This window comes from Dasypus novemcinctus, chromosome 16, assembly GCF_030445035.2.
Source record: "Dasypus novemcinctus isolate mDasNov1 chromosome 16, mDasNov1.1.hap2, whole genome shotgun sequence".
NCBI lineage: Eukaryota > Metazoa > Chordata > Mammalia > Cingulata > Dasypodidae > Dasypus > Dasypus novemcinctus.
The window spans coordinates 33,247,227-33,270,661 of record NC_080688.1 but is presented as its reverse complement, the minus strand read 5'-3'; the positions used below and the strand labels follow the sequence as shown (position 1 = coordinate 33,270,661).

The following is a 23,435-nucleotide window of genomic DNA, read 5'->3' as shown; positions in this document are numbered from 1 at the left end:
GATTCGGGGACTTGGCCATCAGGTATTGTCAAAGCAGAAATCATTAAAGGCTAGTTTGAAGAGTTTAAGCAATGCAGTAAGGTATGTACTTTCTTGGTCCATGAATGAAACCTAAAGAATTTAGAGGATTTCATGGACTGAAAAATAGCCTTTCATAAATAATTCTTAAAATGGGCTTATGAGAGAAATTAGCAGATAGTTTGCTGCTGACTGAAGTACATAGAGGACAGGTATTTTGTATTGCCCATTAAAGGCAGATCCATATGTTTTAAAAATTACCCCAGAAATGATTGGGATTGAAATCTCTTACAAAAAGAAAAAGTCTAATCAAGACTCTTGCCCTAACATAATGTCTTCCCACTTTCAGTATACAGAAAGGAAGAGCAGTATGTTAGTATTGAAGTACAGGTTAGTATAAATACAAGAAAGACTTTAGTTGAAGTCTGATAAATTTTAGACCAAAAATGTGAAGAGACAAGAGTAGTGTGTCTTGAATAAAAGGATGAGTAGTAAAATAAAAATAATTTATATTTGTTGCATACTAGGGCTTTATTATAACATACTTAGAAAAATTATGAATTCAAGAAGTTTTTATATAGAATTATAAGTGAAGCAAAGAAAACAACTCATTCTTTAATAGAACAATAATAGATTTATGGAGAGTATTATATGGAATAATTAGATAGAAACACTTCAGAGGTACATAGATCTTAATTCATTTTGATACTTGGTTTTTTGTTGCCTTTTTTTTTTTTTTAAAGTAGGTACTGGGGATTGAACCTAGGACCTTGTACATCTCATACATGGAAAGCAAGTACTCAACCACTGAGTCACATCTGCTCCCCAGTGAGAGTTGTTTTTTTCATTTGTTTTGGTTTTTTTTTTAGGAGATGCCGGGGATTTGCCCTGGGACCTTGTACATGGGGAGCAGTTGCTTAACCACATCTGTTCCCCTTGACAGTTTTTCAGTAACTATAACCCAAATTTTAATCTTCTGCAATATACATGAACACTGTGATCTAACAGTTGTATAACGTTATAGAAATTAAAAGTAATGATTGACCAAAAAAAAGACTCAAATTTAAACCTCTAATAAAAATCTGTAAGGTCAGTTTATCTTCTAAAGTAATAGAATCTTATTCCTAGTCAGTTTATGTCTATGGCTCTATGACTTCATTTCTCTAGGGTGGAATTGCTTAGGGTATGAGTGTCTTTAAGTTTTCTAAGTGTGCCAGATTGCTTTCTAGTGTGGTTGTACTATTTTCAGTCCTCAGCAATTTGTAAGGTCCTATTTCCCTGTACAGAGGTCTTCATTTGCTATTATCAAGATTTAAATTTTTTGCCATTCTCATGAGAATGGTATCAAGTTATTTTTTAAATTTTTAAAGATTTTATTTATTTCTCCCCACCCCCTTGTTTTTCACTTGCCGTGTCTCTTCATCTTCCTTGGAGGCACCAGGAGCTGAACCTGGGACCTTTGATATGGGAGGGAGGCTTAAAAGCTTGAGCCACCTCTGCTCCCTGCTTTTTTGGGTCTCTCATTATGTTTTTTCTTCTTGTGTCTCATGTGTCAGCTTGCTGTGCCTTCCTGTGATGCCAGCTAGCTGTCGTCTTTAGGAGGCACCGGGATCCGAACCAGCGACCTCCCATGTGGTAGGTGGGAGCCCAGTTGCCTGAGCCACATCTGCTTCCCTCAAGTTATTTTAATTTCTCTGTTAAGTAGTGAGGTTGAACATCTTTTCATGGTTTCCAACCTTTTTCTTTATGACTTATACTATTTGTATCTTCAGAAATCCTTTTCTACTCTCAAAATTATTCTCTGATCTTCTACATTTTTACATTAATAGATATTTGCTTTAATTCTCCTAGAATTATTTTTGTGTGTTGTGATGGGTATTTTATCTATATCTATGCAGTTAGCTAGTTGTCACTCTCCTTTTTTGAATAGTTTGTCCTTTCCACACTGTTTTAGGTCATTTCTTTCATTTGCCAAGTTCCCAGGCATATATATGTGGGTCTCTTGCAGGGCTCATTGGGCTTTTTTCCTTTTTCTTTTCTTTTCTTTTTCTTTTGGTGTTTGCAAGTTTTATTTTAAAGGATCAAAAGTAAATATTGGAAATTGGAAAGGGAAGTGTAGAAGTAAAACTTTCCGAACTTGCAGAGACATAAATCTATATACAGAAAATCCTGAAAAATCCACAAAAAAAATCTACTAGTGCCAAAAATGAGTTCAGTAAAGTGGTGCAGTACAAGACCAATGTGCAAAAATCAGTAGTGTTTCTGCACACAAATAAGGGAAAATTCTTAATAGGAAACCAAGAAAACCATTTACAATAGCAACTGAAAGATTCAAATATTGAGGAGTAAATCTAACTAAAATAATCAATTATCTAGGAATAAATATAACTAAGGATGTAATGGTTGTATACACGGAAAACTACAAAACATTGCTAGAAGAAATCAAGGAAGACCTAAATAAATGAAGGACATTCTGTGTTCATGAATTGGAAGAGTAAATATTGTTAAGATGTCAATTCTTGCCGCAGCAATTTATGGATTCAGTGTAATCACAATCAAAATTCCTACAGCCACCTTTGCAGAAATGGAAAAACCATTAATCCAATTCATGTGGAATGGGAAGTGAACTTGGCTCAACTGATAAAGAGCGTCTGCCTACCATATAGGATGTCCAGGGTTCAAACCCAGGGCCTCCTGATTGATATGGTAAGCTAGCCCACACACAGTGCTGATGCATGCAAGGAGTCCCTTGCCCACGCAGGGGTGTCCCCTGTGTAGGGTAGCCCTATGCACAAGGAGTGCACCCTGCAAGGAGAGCTGCCCCTGTGAAAAAAGTGCAGCCTGCCCAGGAGTGGCGCTGCATACATGGAGAGCTTACACAGTAAGATGATGCAACAAAAAGAGACACAGATTCCTGGTGCTGCTGACAAGAATGCAAGCAGACACAGAAGAACTCAGCAGATGGACAAAGAACAACAACAAAAAAACCGGGGGGGGGGGGGGGGAGGCGGGGGAAACGAGAGAGAAATTAAAAGAAAAAAATTCATGTGGAAGAACCACAAATAGCTCCATCTTGAAAAAGAAGAATGAAGTTGGAGGACTTATACTTAACGATTTTAGTTTTTGTTTGTTTTTTTAAAAATTTTTTTCTTTTCATGATTTTAAAACTGATAAAACCACAATAATCAAAACAGCATGGCACTGGCGCAAGGACAGGCATATAGACCAATGGAATTGAATTGAGAGTTCAGAAATAAACCCTCATATCTATGGCCAACTTAGTTTTGATAAGGGTGCCAAGTCCACTGAATGGGAAAGAATAGTTACTACAACAAATGGTACTGGGAAAACTGAATAGCCATGTGAAAAAGAGTGAATGTCGCCCCCTACCTTACACTTTGTGCAAAACTCAGTGCAAAATGGCTCAAAGACCCTCTCAGTCAGAAGCAGAGTAGGCATTGCCAGCCCCAAATTCTTAAGATTGAGGAATGAACAAACATAAGATGGGAATGCAACTATGGACTAAAGTAGACTTATTATTCTAGTAATGAAAGAACTTTTGTGACATTGATATAAAGACAGTGGCCACCAGAGATTCTGAGGGGAGGGAGAGGGAAGAATAACTGTAGCATGGGGCATTTGAAACTGTTCTGCTTGATATTGCAATAACGATTACAAGCCTTTATGCATTTTCTCAAAATCTGTAAAATGGTGCAATATGAAGTATAAACCATAATGTAAACTGTAAACTGTACTTAGTAGCAATGCCTCAATTTGTGTTCATCAATTGCAACGTATGTACCATGCTAATGAAGATTTTATGAGGGAAAGTGTGGGTGGGGAAGGGGGTGAGGGATATGGGGATCCCCTATAATTTCGATGTAACATTTATGTAATCTAAAGCTTCTTTAAAAATAAAAAAAAAATCAGTTAAAAAAAATGGATCAAAAATGTAAATATAAGAACCAGAACTATAAAACTCAGAAGAAAATAGAAGGAAGCAACTTTAGGATTTTGTTTTAGTCCAGGGATTCTTAGCTTTTTTTGTTCCATGGATCCCTTTGCCAATCAGGTGAAAACAACGGACCTCTTCTCAGAATGTAGCAGCAGATAGTTTCATGACCCTGAACATTGGCATGTCTTTAAATTAAATTTTAGGATTATTCAAAATTATGTTTTACAACTTTACCATAATTTCAATACCTGCTAACGTAACATGGTTCAACATCTATTCAGTCATTTTTGGCAAATATTTAGAAATTGGAGTTTTCCTATGGCATCATATAACCATCTCCACCATCCTTGCCAGCTTTTTTGCAGGCAATTATCCACTGCACTCAGAACATCAAAATAAAAATCATACTAAGTCCACACTATACTGTGTATTATTTAATATATCACACCCACAACAACACATCCCCGTAAGAGTAATTTTTTTTGAATTTTCAATTCAAGCTCATGAACCCCTGAACTCTGTGGGCCCCTGGTTAAGAACCCCTGTTTTAGGCAATAGTTTTTTAGAATTTACACTCAAAACACAACAAAAGAAAAAAATAGATAAATGGGACCTCATCGCAGTTAAAAGCTTCTGTGAATCAGAGGACTTTATTATGAAAGTAAGAAGACATCCTATAGGACGGGATAAAATATTTGGAAACCACATCTCTGATAAGGGCTTAATATCCAGAATATATAAAGAAGTCCTGCAACTCAACAATAAAAAGACTAACAACTCAATTAAAAAATGGGCAAAAGACTTGAACAGACATTTCTCCAAAGAACATACATTATACAAATGGCTAAAATGCTCATTTCACTCAACATGTTTTCAAATTTTGTCCATGTTGTACTATGTATAAGAACTTCATTCTTTTTTTACAACTGAGTATTATTTCATTGTATGCATATATCACATTTTGTTTATCCATTCATCTCTTGATAGACACTTGGGTTGTCCATTTTTTGGCTATTGTGAATAATGATGCTACAAATGGTATGCGAATATCTGCTTGAGCCCCTGCTTTCACTTCTTTTGGGTATATACTTAGAAGTGAAGTTGTGGCTCATATGTAATTCTGTATTTAATTATTTAACTCCTAAACTCTTTTCTGCAGTGGCTGTATGTACCATTTTATATTCCCACTAACGATGTGTGAGGGTTCCTGTTTTTCTGCATTCTTGCCAACACTTGTTTTCTTCAGCATGTACTTCTCTTATTACACCATCAAAATTATTTTAAATATATCTAATATCCTAGTCTATATTCAGATTTCTCTGTCTCAGAATGTTTTTTATGGTTGGTTTGTTAACATTGGGATCCTAACAAAGATCCCATATTGAATGGTTTTTATATTTCCTAATTCTTTTTACATTTAGAACGTTTGAACAGAATCTTTGCTGCCCCCAATCTCTTTAGTTTTTCCTGCCATTGACTTGAAGAAATCAAGTAGGTTTTTCTTTAAATATCCTACATTCTGGATTTGTCTTTGTTCCTTTATTGTGCCATTTAATTTGTTCTTCTATCTCCATGTGTCCTAACTAGAAGTTAGCTTTAAAGGCTTGATTAGATTTTGTTCAGCTTCTGTGGGGGAGGGTTCATAAAAAATACTTGTAGATAATGCTGATACTTCATATTGTATCACATTAATAGGTACATTATATCTGGATATTCTACCCATTCTTAGCAATGCTAAGATCAAATTAGTGGGATTCAGATAGTTTCAGCTGTGTCCCACCATAATAAAATTTTGATCCATTGATGGTAATATTCATATTGCCATTTCTTCTGTAATCTTTAAAAAAAATTAGAGCTATTTGGTTACTCTGAGATACAGTTTATTTCCTTTTAATATGTCAGTATTTAGGAATTTCTAACCCTAGTTAATTTTTGTAGTGATCAGTAGGGGTTTTTAGTATTATTATTCAAAATTTGAGTATCACTAGTTTAGATTTTTTTAATTGTCCTCAGTAGGAAGGTTGGTACCTGAAGCAGAAGCCAGCCTTTTCTTGTAACTGTTTATACATTGTTGTATTCTTTCATTTTTGTAAGAGCATATATTGCATTTAAAACTTTAAATATAGGTAAAATTTAAGTGAAAATGTAAATTTAACTGTTCTAATTCTCAATTTTTGATTACCAGTGAGATAACATTTTTCATATGTTTATTAGCCTTTTGCATCTTCTGTTGTTGATTGTTCGTGTCCTTTCTTTCTCTTTGTTGATCTTCATTTATTGATTTATGAAGGTTATTTGCCTATTTAGGGTTTTACACTTAGTCTCTTGCTGCAGTTTCCTTCCTGCAATTTATAATTTGCCTTAACCTTTTTTTTGTTTTAAAGATTTATTTACCTTTTTCCCCCCACCCTGCTGTTTTTGCTGTCTGTATCCATTCACTGTGTGATCTTCTGTATCTGTTTCTCTTTTTTGCTTCTCTTCTTACCTTTCTGCTCTGGGATTCAGAGGGATTTGATCCTGGGAACCTCTGTTGTGGAGAGAGGTTCCCTGTTAATTGCACCACCTCATTTCCTTGTCTCTGCTGCGCTTTACTTTGACTCTTCCCTTCATCTCTCTTTTTTGTGTCATCATCTTGCTGTGTGACTCACTTGCTTGGGCACTGGTTCACCTTGCAGGCACTGGCTCACCACATGGGCACTGGCTCATCATGCAGGCATGCTTTCTCTTCTTTTTTACCAGGAGTCCCAGGGATTGAACCTGGGTCCTCCCATATGGTAGGTGGAGGCCTTATCACTTGAGTCACATATGCTTCCCTGCCTTAACTTTTTAGTTACCCTTTTGAAAGGGATTATAATGAAGAGTCTTTAGTATATATTTCTTCTTTAGGTATCCTGCATAGTGTGGCTATCTGTACCTCAGTGTTATGAAATATCAACCTCTAATTTCTTCTGGTACTTTCATTTTATTTTTACATATTTAAATAATCTATATGCACATTAAGTATTATGCTAATGCTTTGTTCCAAATAAGTTGACTGCTTCAACATGTCATTTTTCTGAGTTGGCCATGCTGATAGATGTTAAAACCATTTTCAGACATTCCACCTACTCACTAGTGTTCCTAAGTGGCATATAATAGCAGAAAAAACAATCTTATTAAGAAAAGAGGTAATTTATAGATAGATAATGTTCTATATTAGTTATTCAAAGGCAAAATTTAAAAAAAACTGAGTCTTATATTTCCCAGATAAATAATGTAGCAGTAAGTTTATAAATATGTTATCAGTTTTTTCATATTCTTGTAAACTTAAATAGTGCTTTTATTTCCTTTGTGTAACAATTAAATTTATTCCTCCTATTTTGGATAGGCACTTGGCATTTCATCTGAAGATAAATTTGTTATTACAACAACAAGTAGGAAAGAAATTACCTGTGATAACTTTGGTAAGTAAACCAGTATTAAGTTTTTAATGTGTTCTAGTACACAACAGTGCAACAACTATTTTATCAATCATATATATATGCAACTAAAACTATTAGTAATTTTTTCTTGAAAAAAGAACAGTTTATTGGGAAATGGGAGAAAAGAATAGAATTATGCATTCCCAAATGTAGGTGTAGGCTCCTCTAGACAGAGAGAGCCTAAAATTATTAATGATTTTGGTTTCTTTGATTGTTGGGATAGGAGAGAAACCTAGCTATGTGTGCATAGTCTGTTCAAGGGCCATATTTTTTAAGTAAGTTTATTGGAAAACATTTAATATCGGTTATGGCTATAGAAGATAATCCCATGATCAGCATCCAACACAGGTCGTCCTCTTGTGCCTTCAAGAAGCTACTTTTCCTAACTAACTTGGATACTTCTGTTTCTCTTTTTATTTAGTTACCAAGACCTGCCAAGTTTTCATGCTTGATTCCTTTTGAATTTAAATGCGTCTTCTCCATTCATACTGATAATACTAGAATACACATCTTCATTTGACTTGCTAATAGTTTATCTTATTAAGAATTGAATGTTTCAGATGAGTAGAAGTGTTTGCACCTGCTCATTGATACCCTTAGCAAAATCCAACTGAATTTGTAGATTCATTGTTGTAGAGTTTGCTTGTACCATCTTTAGAGATATTTCATAGATATATAATTTTCATTTTCAAATTATAAGTTCACTGAGTTTCTGAACCTAGCTTGGCCTTTAAAGTTTATTTCTTGATTATAGATGAAACTGTTAAAGATGGAGTTACTCTGTACCTGCTACAGTCGGTCAATCAGTTACTACTGACAGCTACAAAAGAACGAATTGACTTCCTACCTCACTATGACACACTGGTTAAAAGTGGCATGTATGAATATTATGCCAGTGAAGGACAGAATCCTTTGCGTAAGTATTCCATCCATATTAATTTTATAAATGATTATTCTCCTTTAACCCTAGTTTGTATGTCACATTTATTCACTTTTTACCAATTCTCTCCTTCTACCTTTGAGAAGACTGATCCTTATTGTGAACTTCCTTACCATGACCTCTTCTTGCAACATCTTTCTTTTTTTCTACCTAAGTCATTTTTCTTCAGTGTAAGAATATACCTCTTCTTTAAAGCTAACATAGTATTAGAATTAATTCTTTCTCAACTTGGGATTTTGTGCCTATACTTTCCATCTCCTGTGTTCTCTTCTCTCTTGATTTATTCTTCCTGGCCTCCTTATAGACCTCTCCCAAATCAAGAAAATATTTGCCATACCTTACTAACTTATATAGCTCAACTGCACAAGTAAGTGGTTTGTGTTTTTGTCTCCATCTCTTTATCATTTCCTTCTGTCTTATCTACTTGCCAATTTTTATCCTACTTCTGGGCTATTTTCTAGTAACCCTACAAATCAGCCAGTTTACCTGGTCTTCCTTCTCTTTACCCTGCCAAAGTGTTTAATACCACTTAGATATTCATTATAAATGTTTTTAATAGCCATTTTTTCTTATTGTTTGTGTATTATAGTTTGTAGGAAATGAGAAAATGTAGATGAGCAAAAAGATCATAAAGAAAATCTGTTTCTCTACTACTCAGAAATAACCACCACTAACACTTTGGTGTTTATATTTCAGACCTTTTCATATTTGATATTTCTTCTTAAACTTTTTATTTTGAAATAATTTCAAACTTACAGGACACTTACAAGAATAATACAAAACCCTGACAGAGAACTCCAGCATCCTCCCTCCCCTGATATGCAGATTCACCAATTTTGACATTTTGCCACATTTGCTATATCATTGTGTCTTTATGCAGTTATCATTTAATCATTCATGTTTGATTTCTTTCTAAAAATGGTTTTCTATTGTACTTCCTTCTTAATCTACTTTTTTTTAAAGATTTATTTTATTTATTTATTCCTGCCCCCCTGCCTTGTTGTTTGTGCTTGCTATCTGCTCTCTCTGTTCATTCATTGTGCACTTGTCTTTTTTTTCTTTTAGGAGGCACCGGGAACCGAACCTGGGTCCTTGCATCTGGGAGGGAGGCACCTAATCGCTTGAGCTACCTCTGCTCCCTGCTTGTTGTGCCTCTCATTTTATTTCTTCATTGTGTCCCTTCATTCATCATCTTGTTTGCGTCAGCTTGCCATGTCAGCCCATCGTGTCAGCTTGCTGTCTTGGTGGTCCTCTGTAGGAGGCACCGGGAACTGAACCTGGGACCTCCCATGTGGTAGGCGGACACCCAACTGCTTGAGCCACATCCACTTCCCTAATTTACCTTTTTTAAAAAAGATTTATTTATTTATTTATCTCTGCCCCCATTGTTTGCTTTCTGTGTCCATTCACTGTGTTCTCGTCATTGTCTTCTGTTTCTGATTGTATTCTCGTTAGGTGGCTTCGGGAACCAATCCTGGGACCTTTCTCTTGTACCACCTCAGCTCCCTAATCTGCTTTGTCTCTTATTATCTTTCCTTTGTGTCTCTTTTTGTTGTGTCATCTTGCTGTGCCAGCTTTCTGCATGGGCCAGCACTCCTGCGCGGAGCAGCACTCTTGTGCATGGCAGCACTCTGTGCAGGCCAGCACTCGGCGTGGGCCAGCTCACCACATGGGCCACCTTGCCTTCACTAGGAGGCCCTGAGTTCCGAACCCTGGACCTCCTATGCGGTAGAGGGGAGCCCAGTTGCTTGAGCCATATCCATTTCCCCCTAATCTACTTTTTTTGCTTAAAAATATAATGAATATCTTTCCATGTCAATATACACTTGTTTTTAGTAGTTATACTTTCCTTAGATACTCTATTTTTTAATATCTAGATTGTTTTCTGTTTGTTACAAATGACTCTCAATATTCTTGTGCCTAAATTTTTGAGCACATCCTTTCCTCAGCTACTGCTCCTGCTGTTGGCTGCAGTGCCAGGGACTGTGCCAATGCTTTATGAGCTTTCTCTCTTTTAATCCTTAATCCTATATGGTAAGCAATGTTATTTACCCTGTTTTGCAGAAGAAACTGAGGTTAAAAGATTTTAGGTAACTCGCCAAAGGCCACACTGCTAGTAAAGTGTTGGCGTCTAGATTTTTTTTTCGATTTTTATTTTTTATTTATTTCTCTCCCCTTCTCCCCCAGTTGTCTGCTCTCTGTGTCCATTTGCTGTGTGTTCTTCTGTGTCTGCTTCTGTCTTTATCAGCGGCACCGGGAATCTGTGTTTCTTTTCGTTGCGTCATCTTGTTGTGTCAGCTCTCCATGTGTGTGGCGCCATTCTTGGGCAGGCTGCACTTTCTTTCGTGCTGGGCAGCTCTCTTTACGGGGCGCACTCCTTGCACGTGGGGCTCCCCTACGCGGGGACACCCCTGCGTGGCACAGCACTCCTTACGCCCATCAGCACTGCGCATGGGCCAGCTCCACATGGGTCAAGGAGGCCCGGGGTTTGAACCATGGACCTCCCATGTGGTAGGTGGACGTCCTATCCACTGAGCCAAGTCTGCTTCCCTGGAGTCTAGATTTGAACCCTAGCCGTGTGACTTCAGAGCATGAAACTCAATTAGTACATTTACTACCTTCCATATTATTCTTTTCATGCATCCAGGCTCTTATTTCTCCCATTTTATAACCTCATTATCTCATTTCCTTCAACTACTGCCCTATTTTTTTTTTTAATTCCCTTTTACAACAAAACTCTTCAAGAGTTGACTGTATTTATTCACTATATGAAGTCTCTTTCCTCCTACCATGTTCTCCCCCTCACTCTGACCAGGCATTTGCTTTTTCCTTTCAACTGTAACTACTGTAATAAGGTTATCAGTGCTTAAATTCAGTGATGAATTTTCAGTTTTCATTTTACTTGAGGCATCATTTGACATATTTTATCACTTCTTCCTTGATGTATATTCTTCACTTGGCTTTATAGAAACTGCACTTTCTTGATTTTCCTTCTGCCTCATGAGCTTCACTCCCCACACTTTTAATGTCAAAGTGCCTCTTTTTTTTTTTTTTTTTTTTGAGGTACCGGGACCAGGGGATTCAACCCATGACCTCATATGTGGGAAGTCGGTGCTCAGCCACTGAGTCACATTGGCTTCCCTGAGTTGGTTTTTTCATTTGTTTGCTTGTTGTTTGATTTTTTGTTTTTTAGGAGGCACCAGGAACCAAACCTAGGACCTTCCTATATGGGAAGCAGGTGCTCAGCCTCTTGAACCACATCTGCTCTCCAGCTCTTGGTCCTTTGATCTTCACTTCTACTTCCCTATTTGATGAGCCCATCCAATCTCATAGCTTTAAAAACCGTCTTTATGACAGTGACTCCCAAATGGAGGTGGTGAGAAATAGTCATTTTTAGTCAAATATTGAAAATACTTCAGACTTACCTCCTGAATTCCAGTTTTGTTTATCCGTTTGCCCATATGGGTCTCCAATAGGATGTGTAAAATGGGAACCCTGATCTGTTTACCTTTACTACCCTAGTTTTCCTATTCAATTGATAATCACTCGATCTTTCCAGTTGCTCAGAAATCAACCTGATCCTTCTTTGTCTCACTTCATCTCACATTCAATCTGTCAGGAAATCTATTGATACTGTTTTCAATATTTATCTAGAAATAACCATTTCTTGCCACTGTGTCACTATCACCTGTACTGGGCACCATCATAACTCATCTGGTTTACTCAGTGGCCTCTTTACTGGTCTTGTTTCTCTTCTTATTTCTATCTGCATAAGGTCTGAGAAGTAAGAAAGATTGTATACTCATCTGCTGGAAACACTCATGTCTTCTTTTACTAAGAGAAAAGGCCAAGTCATTATAATTATTTACAAGGCTTTAGCAGTCCTGCTTTGTATCTTTCTGACCATATTTTACCTATTCTTTGTCTTGCTTGTTCACTCAACTGTAGCCCATTGGTCTTCTTGTTACTACAACATGCCAACCCTATTCCTAGGTTATTCTGGAATTCTTTTACTCCAGAAAACCCCTTGTCTCATTCCCTTGCCCCATTCAGTTGTGTTACCTTCTCAACAAAACGTATACCCTGATCACCCTTTTTAAATTTGCAACTGTGTTCCCTCTATGCCTTTACTATTATTTAATCCCTTTCCCCCCGTTTCTTTCTAAAATGCAGTATAATTTACTTATTTATTATGATTATATTTAGCTTTATGTATTCTTCCACTAGTATGTTAATTATGCAAAAGCAGGATTTTTCTCTTTTTTGTTCAGTGTCTAGGACAATGCCTGATATCAATACATTAGTTAGGTGCTTAAATATTTGAGTGACTCTCATTCTTTCTTTGGAGATAAATTTCTATATCTATTACTGTGGAGTCAAAGAAGAGAATCATTTTTAAGACTTCAATATAGATTGTTTAATTACCTCCTAGATTGTACAAGCTTTTATTCCCAATCATCATCATATGAATAAGTGGAGAATCTCACTTTTTAAATTCTTGCTTTGATATCTGTAACTCTGTACTATTTTTCTGAGTGTTTCCCTGCTTCAGTTTCCTTTGCCTCTGGTTCTGCTTTTGGTTTTTCTTTGTTGTTAGGTGGACATTTCTTCAAGTCATACTGATCTTTTTTTCAATATACATATACTTTCCTCTTAGTGACCTGATCCAAGCCCTAACCATTACATCTATGCCAGTGAAGCAAAAATCTTTATCTCTAGCTGATTTTATTGTCTCAGTTACGTGTGGTATTTGCTCCATCTCCCTCTGGAACACCTCTTCTCATTTAGTTTGTTGTAGCATTGTATCTAAAATGAAATTTTTCTTCCTTCCCCTTTAAATTTTCTCTTTATGGGAAATATGACCATTTGTCCAGTCTTGAAGACCATCTTGGATTTCTTTTTCCTTTTATTTTTATCTAAACAGATACTAAGTTATACTCATTTCTTCCTGCCAAATTTCTTTTCACTCTTCTTTTCCTTCCATTTTCTCCAATGTTCCTTTGCATTTTCTAGAGTTATTACTCTTAGGCACTCCTTAAAACTGGTCTCTGATAGCCTTATATTTATCATATTTTAAAGTTTTATAGTTTTATTGAGATACATTCACAACCATATAACTATGCAAAGTGAGCAATCAGTGGTTTTTAGAATATTCACAGTGTTGTGCGTTCATCACCAAGTTTGTTTTTTTTAACAATTTCAGTACTCCAAAAAAAAAAAACCCCACATCCCTTAGCAGTCATCTCTCAATCCCTCTCTCCTTCCCCAGCCCTATGTAAGCTTATATTTATCTTATTTGTTGTATCTATATTCTGACTAGATGGTTATAAACATAGCTGTCCTGTAAATGTTTAGGATGAGTGGAAGTGCTTGCTGGAGTGCTACTTTCTGGATTAGTTAGCTTTAGGTGGGTAGTTAAGCTTCAGTATAGGTAAGAGACATATATTTGGTGTGGAACCCTTCCTTTTTAATGAAAGGAATAAAAGTGGGAAATAGTTTGAAAAGTGACCGTGTAGAAAGGGGAGAATACTAGTATATTAGTCAGCCAAAGGGGTGCTGATGCATAATACCAGAAATGGGTTGGTTTCTATAATGGGTATTTGTTTGGGGTAAGAGCTTACAAATACCAAGTCATAAAACATGAGTTACTTCCTTCACCAAAGTCTGTTTTTATGTGTTAGAGCCAGATGGCTGCCTTCATCTGCAAGGGTTCAGGCTTCTTGGGTTCCTCTCTTCCTGGGGCTTGCTTCTCTTTCCTCTGTGTGCTTACTTCCTGGGGCTTCAGCTTAAGACTTCAGCATCAAACTCCAGCATCAAAAACTCTCCAACACTGTCCTTTGTCATGTCTTTTATCTGTGAGTCCCCGTCCACTGACGTGACTCAACACCCTACTGATGTGGCCCAGTCAAAGCCCTGGTCATAATTTAATCACGCCCAGGTACAGACCAGTTTACAAACATAATCCAGTATCTATTTTTGGAATTCATAACTATATCCAACTACTATGGCTAGTAAAAAAATGAACCAGTGATAATTCGAGTGTCAAGTTGGTTGTAGGGAATCAGTAACCATTCTGTCATTTCAAGCAGACAAGTTCTGCTATTTGTCAGTTTCTGTTAGTCATAAGAAACTTGTATTGAAATTAACCTTTATGAGGTGCTTTTATAGTTGCTTCATATTTGCCCCCTACTTCTAAATGTGCTTAGTTTTGACTTTTTGCATGATGTAATTACATACCACAGACTACTATTTGATTTTATGGTTATGGTCTTCTGTTTGTCTTTCATGTTTGTATGTCTGTCTTCAGATTATAAACTCCTTGAAGCCAGGAATCATGGCTGGCTGACTCATGCCATATAATGCCATACAAATACTGGTTGGTGACTGCTTTTTTATGCTGGTGGTGATGGGCGATGATGCCTTTATTATGTATTGTATCATTAGGATCAGGATAATGCTTTAATTCTAGCTCTTTGGAAAATAAAAGTGATGGCTTAAGGTACTTCAGAGTTTCTTCTACTTTGAACTTTTATATGATGTATTTGGGAGTAAAAAGTTAGGCAATAATGCTTTCTCAATCTCTTCCAGCATTTGCTCTTGCAGAATTAATTGACAATTCATTATCTGCTACTTCTCGAAACGTTGGTATTAGAAGAATACAGATCAAATTGGTAAGAAAATAATATAAAGCAATTTAACTTTCCTTTTATAAAAATAGTTTAATTTCACTGGAAAAAAATTAGAAAATAAAAATAAGCTGTAGAAATAATTATCTTCATTAGTAAAAATTTCTTGTCTTTTTTTTTTCTATGCATATATGTATGTAGTTGTGTGATCATACTGTAATGTTTTCTTTCTGTAATCTCCTTTCCCTTAACAGCACATTGTAAATATTTTCTATATAATTGATAGTCTGCAATATTGTATTCTACTGTTACAGAGTAGTTAATCAGCTATAATACAAATTAGTAATCTTCTAAATGTCATAAAACATTTAAATTTTTTCTTTATTTTCCCTTTGGCAGTAATGCCGGGATGATGAACATCCTTATAGGTCTTTTTCCATCTCTCTGATTATTTCCTTAAGTTAATTCTGAGACATGGAATTTTTGGGTTGTAGGATTATGCAGAATTCTAAGGCTTTTGATAGATATAGTTGAAGTGCTTTTCACAAAGTTATGTTGATTCAAGCTTCCACCAGCAATGTATGAGTGAACCAGTAGAAGCACTTTTTCCGTATTTAAATTTTCATGTTTTTAATATTGATTTGACTTCTGTCTTTCTGAACTTATTTTGTTTCATAGCTTTTTGATGAAGCGCAAGGAAAACCTGCCGTTGCAGTGGTAGATAATGGAAGAGGAATGACCTCTAAACAGCTTAACAACTGGGCTGTGTATAGGTTGTCAAAATTTACAAGGCAAGGTGACTTTGAAAGGTTAGAAAATCTTATTCACTGTTTTATTTCATTTTATTTTATTTTTTATGGGTAGTTACATATTTTAATAAAGATAAAAACTATTGTGCCTTTTAGATACACATCTTATATGTTTGATGTTACAAACATCTTTATTTAGATTTTTATATTATAAAATTGTTATGATCAGTATATACTTGAACAGTTCTTTTGCATTTCCTAAGGTCTGTAGGAGTTATGTTGATTTGTTGGTATTGTGGAACTTTTCCCCTTTCTTTATTAAAGTTTGATGAAAACTGTATAGCATCTAGAGTAGTAGAATGTTTCTTAAATAGGCTGTTAGCAATCACCTCATATCCTTTGCCAAATGTTTATAGAACTGCATGTATTTCTGTGGCACTCACTAGTGCTCTTCTTTCAGGGACTTGTGTCAGGAAACATTAACAACTGTCTGAATAAAATCTATTCAGGAGTTTTGTATCAGAAGTAGGTCTTTGGGATATGGGCTGAATTCTGATAAAAAGAGTGACCAAGTAGTCTTGATGTTTTTAGCTGAATTGTATATTTTAGATAGCAAACTTGGGAAGACTGTTGGTGTTCTTTTTAAGTAGTCCATGCTTGTTCATTACCCTGTTTTGCTCTTTGCTATGTTAAGGAATGTCAACCAAATTTAAGGATCAATCTCAATAACGTGTTAAAATTAATGTAGTTAGCACATTTGCCTTCTCAATTCTGAAATTTCAGCACCCTCAGAATTTTCATTGAATCTGTAAAGACAGTGTCATGTTAAGAGACAATATCTTGAAGAACAAGGGCTCTGGAATCATTTGGTCTAGTTTGAATCCTAGCCTTGCCACTTACTAGTTGTGTGACATTGACCAAGTTACTTTACTTCTCTGTGGCTCAATATCTATATCTTAAAATGGGGATAATACCTCATAAGATTTTGTGAAGCTCAAGTGAGTTAGTACATGTAAAATTCTTAGGACAAACCCTGGCATGTGATAAACAATAAATGTCAGCTACCATTAGTTATTAGTTCTCATTCCTGACCTCAGACTCTCGTTTTTTAAAATATTTGTTTACTTTACTTTTCTTTATCCCCCCTGACCCCTCTGGTTCTTTTGTCTGTCTGCACATTGTTTACCTTCTCTAGGAGGCACCGGGAACTGAACCCGGGACCTCCCACATGAGAGACAAGTGCCCAACGGCTTGTACCACATTCGCTTCCCACGGGCTGCAGTGTCTGCTGGCTTATGTTGTGGCGGGGGCAGCATCTGCTCGTCTTCTTTCAGGAGGCACTGGAACCTGAACCCAGGACCTCCCATTTGGTAGATGGCACCCAACTGATTAAGCCATATCTGCTTCCCTCAAACTTTAGTTCATCTTTTTTTTTTGATGCAGTTCAAGATAAATTATAGATATCAGTATAGTTTCTCCTAGTATGAGGTAATGATATCATTATCTAGAGTTAACCATTTTCCTTTCTTGTGAAATGCTCAAAATTTCAGTGAAATGTTCATACTTATCTTAATTCACTGTATTTATTTTTTACTGAGATATAATTCACGTAACAAAATTTACCTGATTAGAGAGTACAGTCCAGTAGTTCTATCAGTATAGTCATAAATTATATAGTCATCACTCTTAAGTCCAGAACTTTTCATCACTCTAAAAGAAACCCATTACCCATTTGCAGTTATTCCTCATTTCCCCCTCTTACCTGCCCCTGACAACCACTAATCTACTTGTTTGTCTATATGGTTTTGTATCTGGACATTTTATATAAAGGGAATTATAAGATGTGGTATTTTATGTCTGTCTTCTTTCAATTAGCATATTTTCAAGGTTTATCCATGTTGTAGCATGTATCATCAGTACTTCATTCTTTTTCATAGCTAAATAATATTCCTTTGCATGGATATTCCACTTTTGTTTTACCCATCAGGTGTTGGACATTTGGGTTGTTTTTAGTTTCCAGTTCTTATGAATATGCCACCCTGAGCATTTGTGTCTCTGGTAGATAAAGTTGGATTATTTTTCTTTTTTCAATCCAGTCTGCCATTATTTGACTTTAGATTGGAATATTTAATCCATTTACATTTTATGTAATTATTGATAAAGTAGGATTTGCATCAATTATTTTGATATTTATTTTCTTATTTTTTGTTCTTCTCTTCTGCCATTAATGCCTTTTTTGTGTTAAATAGTTATTTTCTAGCATACCATTTTAATTCCTCCCCTTTTTTGCTATAGTTTATTGAGGGTTTTTTTTGGGGGGGGTGGGGTTTACGTAGAGATTACAAGTTTAATTTATAACAGTCTAGTTTGGATTAATACCAGCTTAATGTTAGTAGACAAAAACTTTGCTTCTATACAGCTTCATTTGCCTTCCCACTCTTGTGCCATTATTGCTATACAAGTTACGTCTTTATGCATTTTAGTCCCATCAACACAGTTTTATTCTTACTGTTTTTTAAAATTCATTGAAGTATATCACTCATACCTAAACATACGTAAACAATAAGTGTATAGTAATTGTTGTGAACTTAAAAAACAAACATATATGACATCATACAGGACTCTCATAACTCACTCTACCACCAATACTTTGCATTGTTGTTAAACATTTTTAATGATTAAAGAGCATCATCAAAATATTGCTACTAACCAAAGGATTTTCCTCTAATGCATCCTGTTATTATTATCTGTATGTCATTTATATAGGAACATACATAAACAAGTGTATAGTAAAAGTTGTGAACTTACAAAGCAAACCTGCATAACATCATACAAGGATCCCATACATCATCCTGCCACCAACACCTTGCATTGTCCTCAGATGTTTGTTACAAATTATTAAAGAATATTGTCAAGATCTTACTGCTAATTATAGTCTTTATCTTATATTTGGTGTATTTTTCCCCCAACACACCCTATTATTATTTTTAAAATATTTTTTATGACAAGTTGTAAACTTATAAGATAATCATGCACATGTGCAGAATTCAGAAACAACACCTCTGTATCAGCACACCACACTGTGGTGGAACATTTGTTTCAGATAAGATAGTATCATCTAATTGTTACCACGTCCATAGTGTACATTTGGCACACATTTTCCATACCGCCCCATTATCAATATAGTATATCTTTGACACATGTGCAAGAATATTATTACTGCTAATCACAGTCCATAGGTCACTCCAGTTGTATTTTTCCCATGCTTTTCCACCTTCCCACCACCCTACAGTAGTGATGTATATTTGTTCTAGCTCACCCAGGACACGCTTGCATCTGTGCTGTCAACCACAATTCTCATCCACCACTTGGTTTACTGTGCTATTCAGTTCCTCGATTATTCCCTAGCATTCTGTGAATTGGCGTTTACATACCTAGACTACCATTTTCAGCCACATCACCATTTATAAAAACTAGCTGTTACTAACTGTTACAATCCACTGTATACATTCCCACACTTTTATAGTAAAGCCGATTAAAACTTCTACATACATTAAACATCACTAGTCCATCTCCATCCTTCTCTTATCTACCTTAAAAATCCACCACCTACCACCAGATTTTGAAGATATTTTCCTGCAATTTCTTCTATAAGCTTTATGGTTCTTTTATTTTTAGTTTTTTGATCCATTTGAGTTAATTTTTGGATAAGGTGTGAGATAGGGGTCCCTTTTCCTTCTTTTGCTTATGTATATCCAGTTCTTTCAGCACCATTTGTTGAATGGACTGTTCTGCCCAAGCTGTGTGGGTTTGAAAGCTAGTCAAAAATCACTTCACTATACATGTGAGGATCTGTTTCTGAACCATCAGTTTGGTTCCATTGGTCTGTGTGTTTGTCTTTATTTATGCTTGTACCATGCTGCTTTTACCATTAGAGCTAGGTAATATGATTTGGTGTCTGGAGATGAGGGTTCCCTTTTCCTTTTTAAGATGTTTCTGGCTATTCAGGACCCCTTACCCTCCAAATAAATTTGATAGTTGTGTTTTCAGTAAAAAAAAAATGCTGGTGGAATTTTTACCAGGATTGTATTGAATCTATATATCAATTTAAATAGAATTGACATCTTAATGATATTTAGTCTTCCAGTCCTGAGCATGGAATGTTCTTCCAGTTATTTAGGCCTTTTTTGACTTCTTTTAACAGTTGCAGTTTTCTGAATACAAGTGATTGACATCATTGGTTTATTCCTGAGTTTTATCTGTCATGTTTTATTTTCACCACTCTTGACACTTACTTTTATTGATATGATCTTCATTTCTAGACTCTCTTCCACACCTCTCTCTCCTGTTTTTTTCTTTTCAGCACTAGCACACACTTTAGTATTTCCTGAAAATCTGGTCTCTTGGTTAGAAATTCTCTCAGGTTCTGTTTATCTGTGAATATTCTAATCTTACCCTTTTTAAAATTTCTGCCCTCATTTTTGAAAGACAATCTCACCAGATAAAAGATTCTTGTCTGGAAGTTTTTCTTTTGTGTCTTAAATATATCATGTCACTGTCTTCTTCTCTCCATGGTTTCTGGTGAGAAATCAGCTCTTAATCTTATTGGGTATCCTGTATATATTATATAGCATTAATTTTCTCATGCTGTTCTCAGAATTCTCTCTTTGTCTTTGGCATTTGACATTCTGATTAGATGTGTCTTGGAGTTGGTCTATTTGGATTTTTTCAGGTGGGATTATGTTGTGCTTCTTGAACTCTCGGACATGGCTATGTCCTTCAATAGGGTTGGGAAATTTTGCACCGTTATTTCTTCAGTTATTCCTTCTGCCCCTTTTCCCATCTCTTCTCCTTCTGTGACACCCATTATATACATGTTTGCATGACTTTTGCTTGCTGTCATTTATTTCCCTGAGACCTTGTTCAATTTTTCCCTTTTTTTTTAAGATTTATTTTTATTTATTTCTCTCCCCTTGTCCCCCCCCTCCCCAGTTGTCTGTTCTCTCTGTCTATTTGCTGCATGTTTTTCTTTGTCTGCTTCTGTTGTTGTCAGCGGCATGGGAATCTGTGTTTCTTTTGTTGCGTCATCTTGCTACGTCAGCTCTCCGTGTGTGTGGCGCCATTCTTGGGCAGGCTGCACTTTTCTTTCGCGCTGGGTGGCTCTCCTTACGGGGCGCACTCCTTGCGCGTGGGGCTCCCCTTGCGGGGGACACCCCTGCGTGGCAGGGCACTCCTTGCGCCCATCAGCACTGCGCATGGGCCAGCTGCTCATGGGTCAAGGAGGCCTGGGGTTTGAACCACGGACCTCCTATGTGGTAGACGGACGCCCTAACCACTGGGCCAAGTCCGCTTCCCTTCCATTTTTTTTCATCTGTTCTTTTGTATGTTCACTTTCAGAGACTATTTCTTCAAGCCCACTAATCCTTTCTTTTGCTTCCTCAAATCTGCTATTATATGATTTCAGTGTTTTTTTTTTATTTCACTTATTGCACCTTTCATTCCCATAAGATTTGCTATTTTTCTTTGTATGCTTTCAAATTCTTCTTTGTGCTTATCCAATGTCTTTTTAATATCCTTAATCCCTTTAGCCATCTCATTGAATTTATTAAGGAGATTTGTTTGAACATCTATGATAGGTTGTCTCAACTCCTTTATGTTGTCTGGAGGCTTATATTGTTCTTTTAGCTGGGCCATATCTTCCTGTTTCTTGGTGTGGATTGTAATTTTTTGTTGGTATCTTGGCATCTGGCTTACTAGAGTATTTATTCTGGGTACAATTATTCTCTTTAGTTTAGGGCTTCCTGCCCTTTCTCCCTTGCTGGTTGTGTAGTTGGGGCCAGGCATGTAGTTGGTGCTGTAAGCTGTGGAGGCTCAAGCTGCCCTCATTACCCCAGGGACCAGTGAAGCTTCTCCCAACTTTCTCTGTTGCCAGGGGTAGGGACAGAGTCACGGCTGTGTGAAATAATCCAAATTGTGCAGGCCTAGACTGTAGTTGGCCAGAGAGACTGGTGAAGTTTCATACCCCTTTTCTTCCCAGCCTGAGGTGAGGATGGAGCTGCAGGTATAGGTAGCAATCCATGCAGTGCCGTCCAAGGTAACTACAGTTGCCCCAGTAGGCTTCTGATTGTTCAGTCTGCCAGCCAAATGTACCTCTTGTTACCTGGATAGGCTGGTGCAGGGCCTACCAGCCTCTTCCCTCCCAGATGTGGGGTTGAAGCCTAGTCTATGGCTGAGTGAAAGAAACCGTCTCTACCTTCACCGTGAGTTTTGGTCAGCTGGATTTCCCCTCATGCTGGGGGTGGAATCAAAATGGCGGCTACTGGCCTCTTTCCAGCTTGGACAGATTGACCCCATAGCTGTTGCTAGGGCTATGCCTTAGCCAGCTGAGTCTACTAATCAGTAGCCACAGTCAGTGGCCAACAGTCTCTCCCTTCCCTGTTTTTGGGAAAAGGAGCTTCCAATTCCAGCCACAGAAGAGCTCCTGGAGCAGCTTGCACTGCCAAACTATGATAATCACTGGCCTCCACCACTTGGCTGGTAATTTCCCGAGAGGCTGGCAGAGGTCCCCCCAGCTTCTTCCCTGCTGGAGTTGGGGCTGGGGCTTAGGCTAGAGCTGCAATCTGATCTGGATGGGAAGAAGCAGGTCCCTACCAGCACTGTGGTTTTCAGTCCGCCCTGCTTTCCCTGGTGCCTAGCATGGAATTAAGATGGCAGCTACTAGCTTCTTTCTGACTGGGACAGGCTCAAACTTCAGCTGTTCTTAGGATTATCCTTTAGCCCGCTGAATTTACTTATTAGTAGCAGAAGTTGTTGCCAAACTGTCTCTTCCTCCCCCGTTTTTAGGAAGTGGAGCTTTCAGTTCCAGCCACAGAACAGCTCCCAAAGCAATTTGTGCCTCCATTCGAGGATGGGCACGGGCCTCCATGGTGTGGAGCGCTCTACTTAGGAATTGTCTCTGCAGATGGGCAGTCTCCTCCTTCTATTCCTTCATGGATGTTGCAGAATGATCTTCTGGTCTCCTGGAGCCCCAGACAGGTGCTTCAGCTAGCTCCAGGTAGGTCTAGGTATTTGCTAACTGCCCTGTAGCAGGAGCTACGCTAGGAGCTCCTTACTCTGCTGCTGGCTTGCTCCATTCTTACTGTTTTATGTGATTGTCTTTTAAATTAGAGCTTAAAAAAGAACAAAAAAACTTAAGGAATATACTTATACTGCCTTTTCTATTTCTGTAGTTAACCTTTACTGGTGTTCCTTATTTCTTTATGTATATTTGAGTTACTTCTACTGTCCTTTTGTTTCAGCCTAAAATATTCTCTTTTCTTTCTTGAAGGGCAGGTCTGCTGGTAACACATTCTTTCAGTTTTCATTTATCTTGGGAATATCTTAGTTTCTCCTTCATTTTTTTTTCCCCTCCTTCACTTTTGAAGACTACTTCCGCTGCATAAAGAATTCTTGTTTGATAGTATTTTTCTTTCAGCACTTTAAAGATGTCATCCTCCTGTTTTCTGGCCTCCATAGTTCTGATGAGAAATTAGGTGTTAATCGTACTGAAGATCCCTTCAACATGAAGAATCGCTTCTTGCTGTTTTCAAGATTGTGGCTTTGTCTTTGAAATTTTGAATATAATGTGTCTTGGTATAATTTCTTTGAGTTTATCTTACCCAGAGTTCATTGAACTTGGATGCACAG

General features: G+C 36.9%; 1 protein-coding gene across 2 annotated transcripts in view; it reads left to right on the top strand.

Annotated features, from left to right (window-relative positions):
- The window catches only part of SMCHD1 (structural maintenance of chromosomes flexible hinge domain containing 1), a 171,177-nt gene that overhangs the window by 4,561 nt on the left and 143,181 nt on the right, over positions 1 to 23,435 (top strand). For both annotated transcript variants that reach the window (XM_071208495.1, XM_004455865.5), the window contains exons 2-5: positions 7,341 to 7,416; positions 8,189 to 8,350; positions 14,963 to 15,045; positions 15,679 to 15,809. Coding sequence is in view for 1 of the 2 variants with exons in the window: in XM_004455865.5 (XP_004455922.1) it covers positions 7,341 to 7,416; positions 8,189 to 8,350; positions 14,963 to 15,045; positions 15,679 to 15,809 (452 nt within the window). In the remaining variant the exon portion in view is untranslated. The remainder of the gene's footprint in view (positions 1 to 7,340; positions 7,417 to 8,188; positions 8,351 to 14,962; positions 15,046 to 15,678; positions 15,810 to 23,435) is intronic.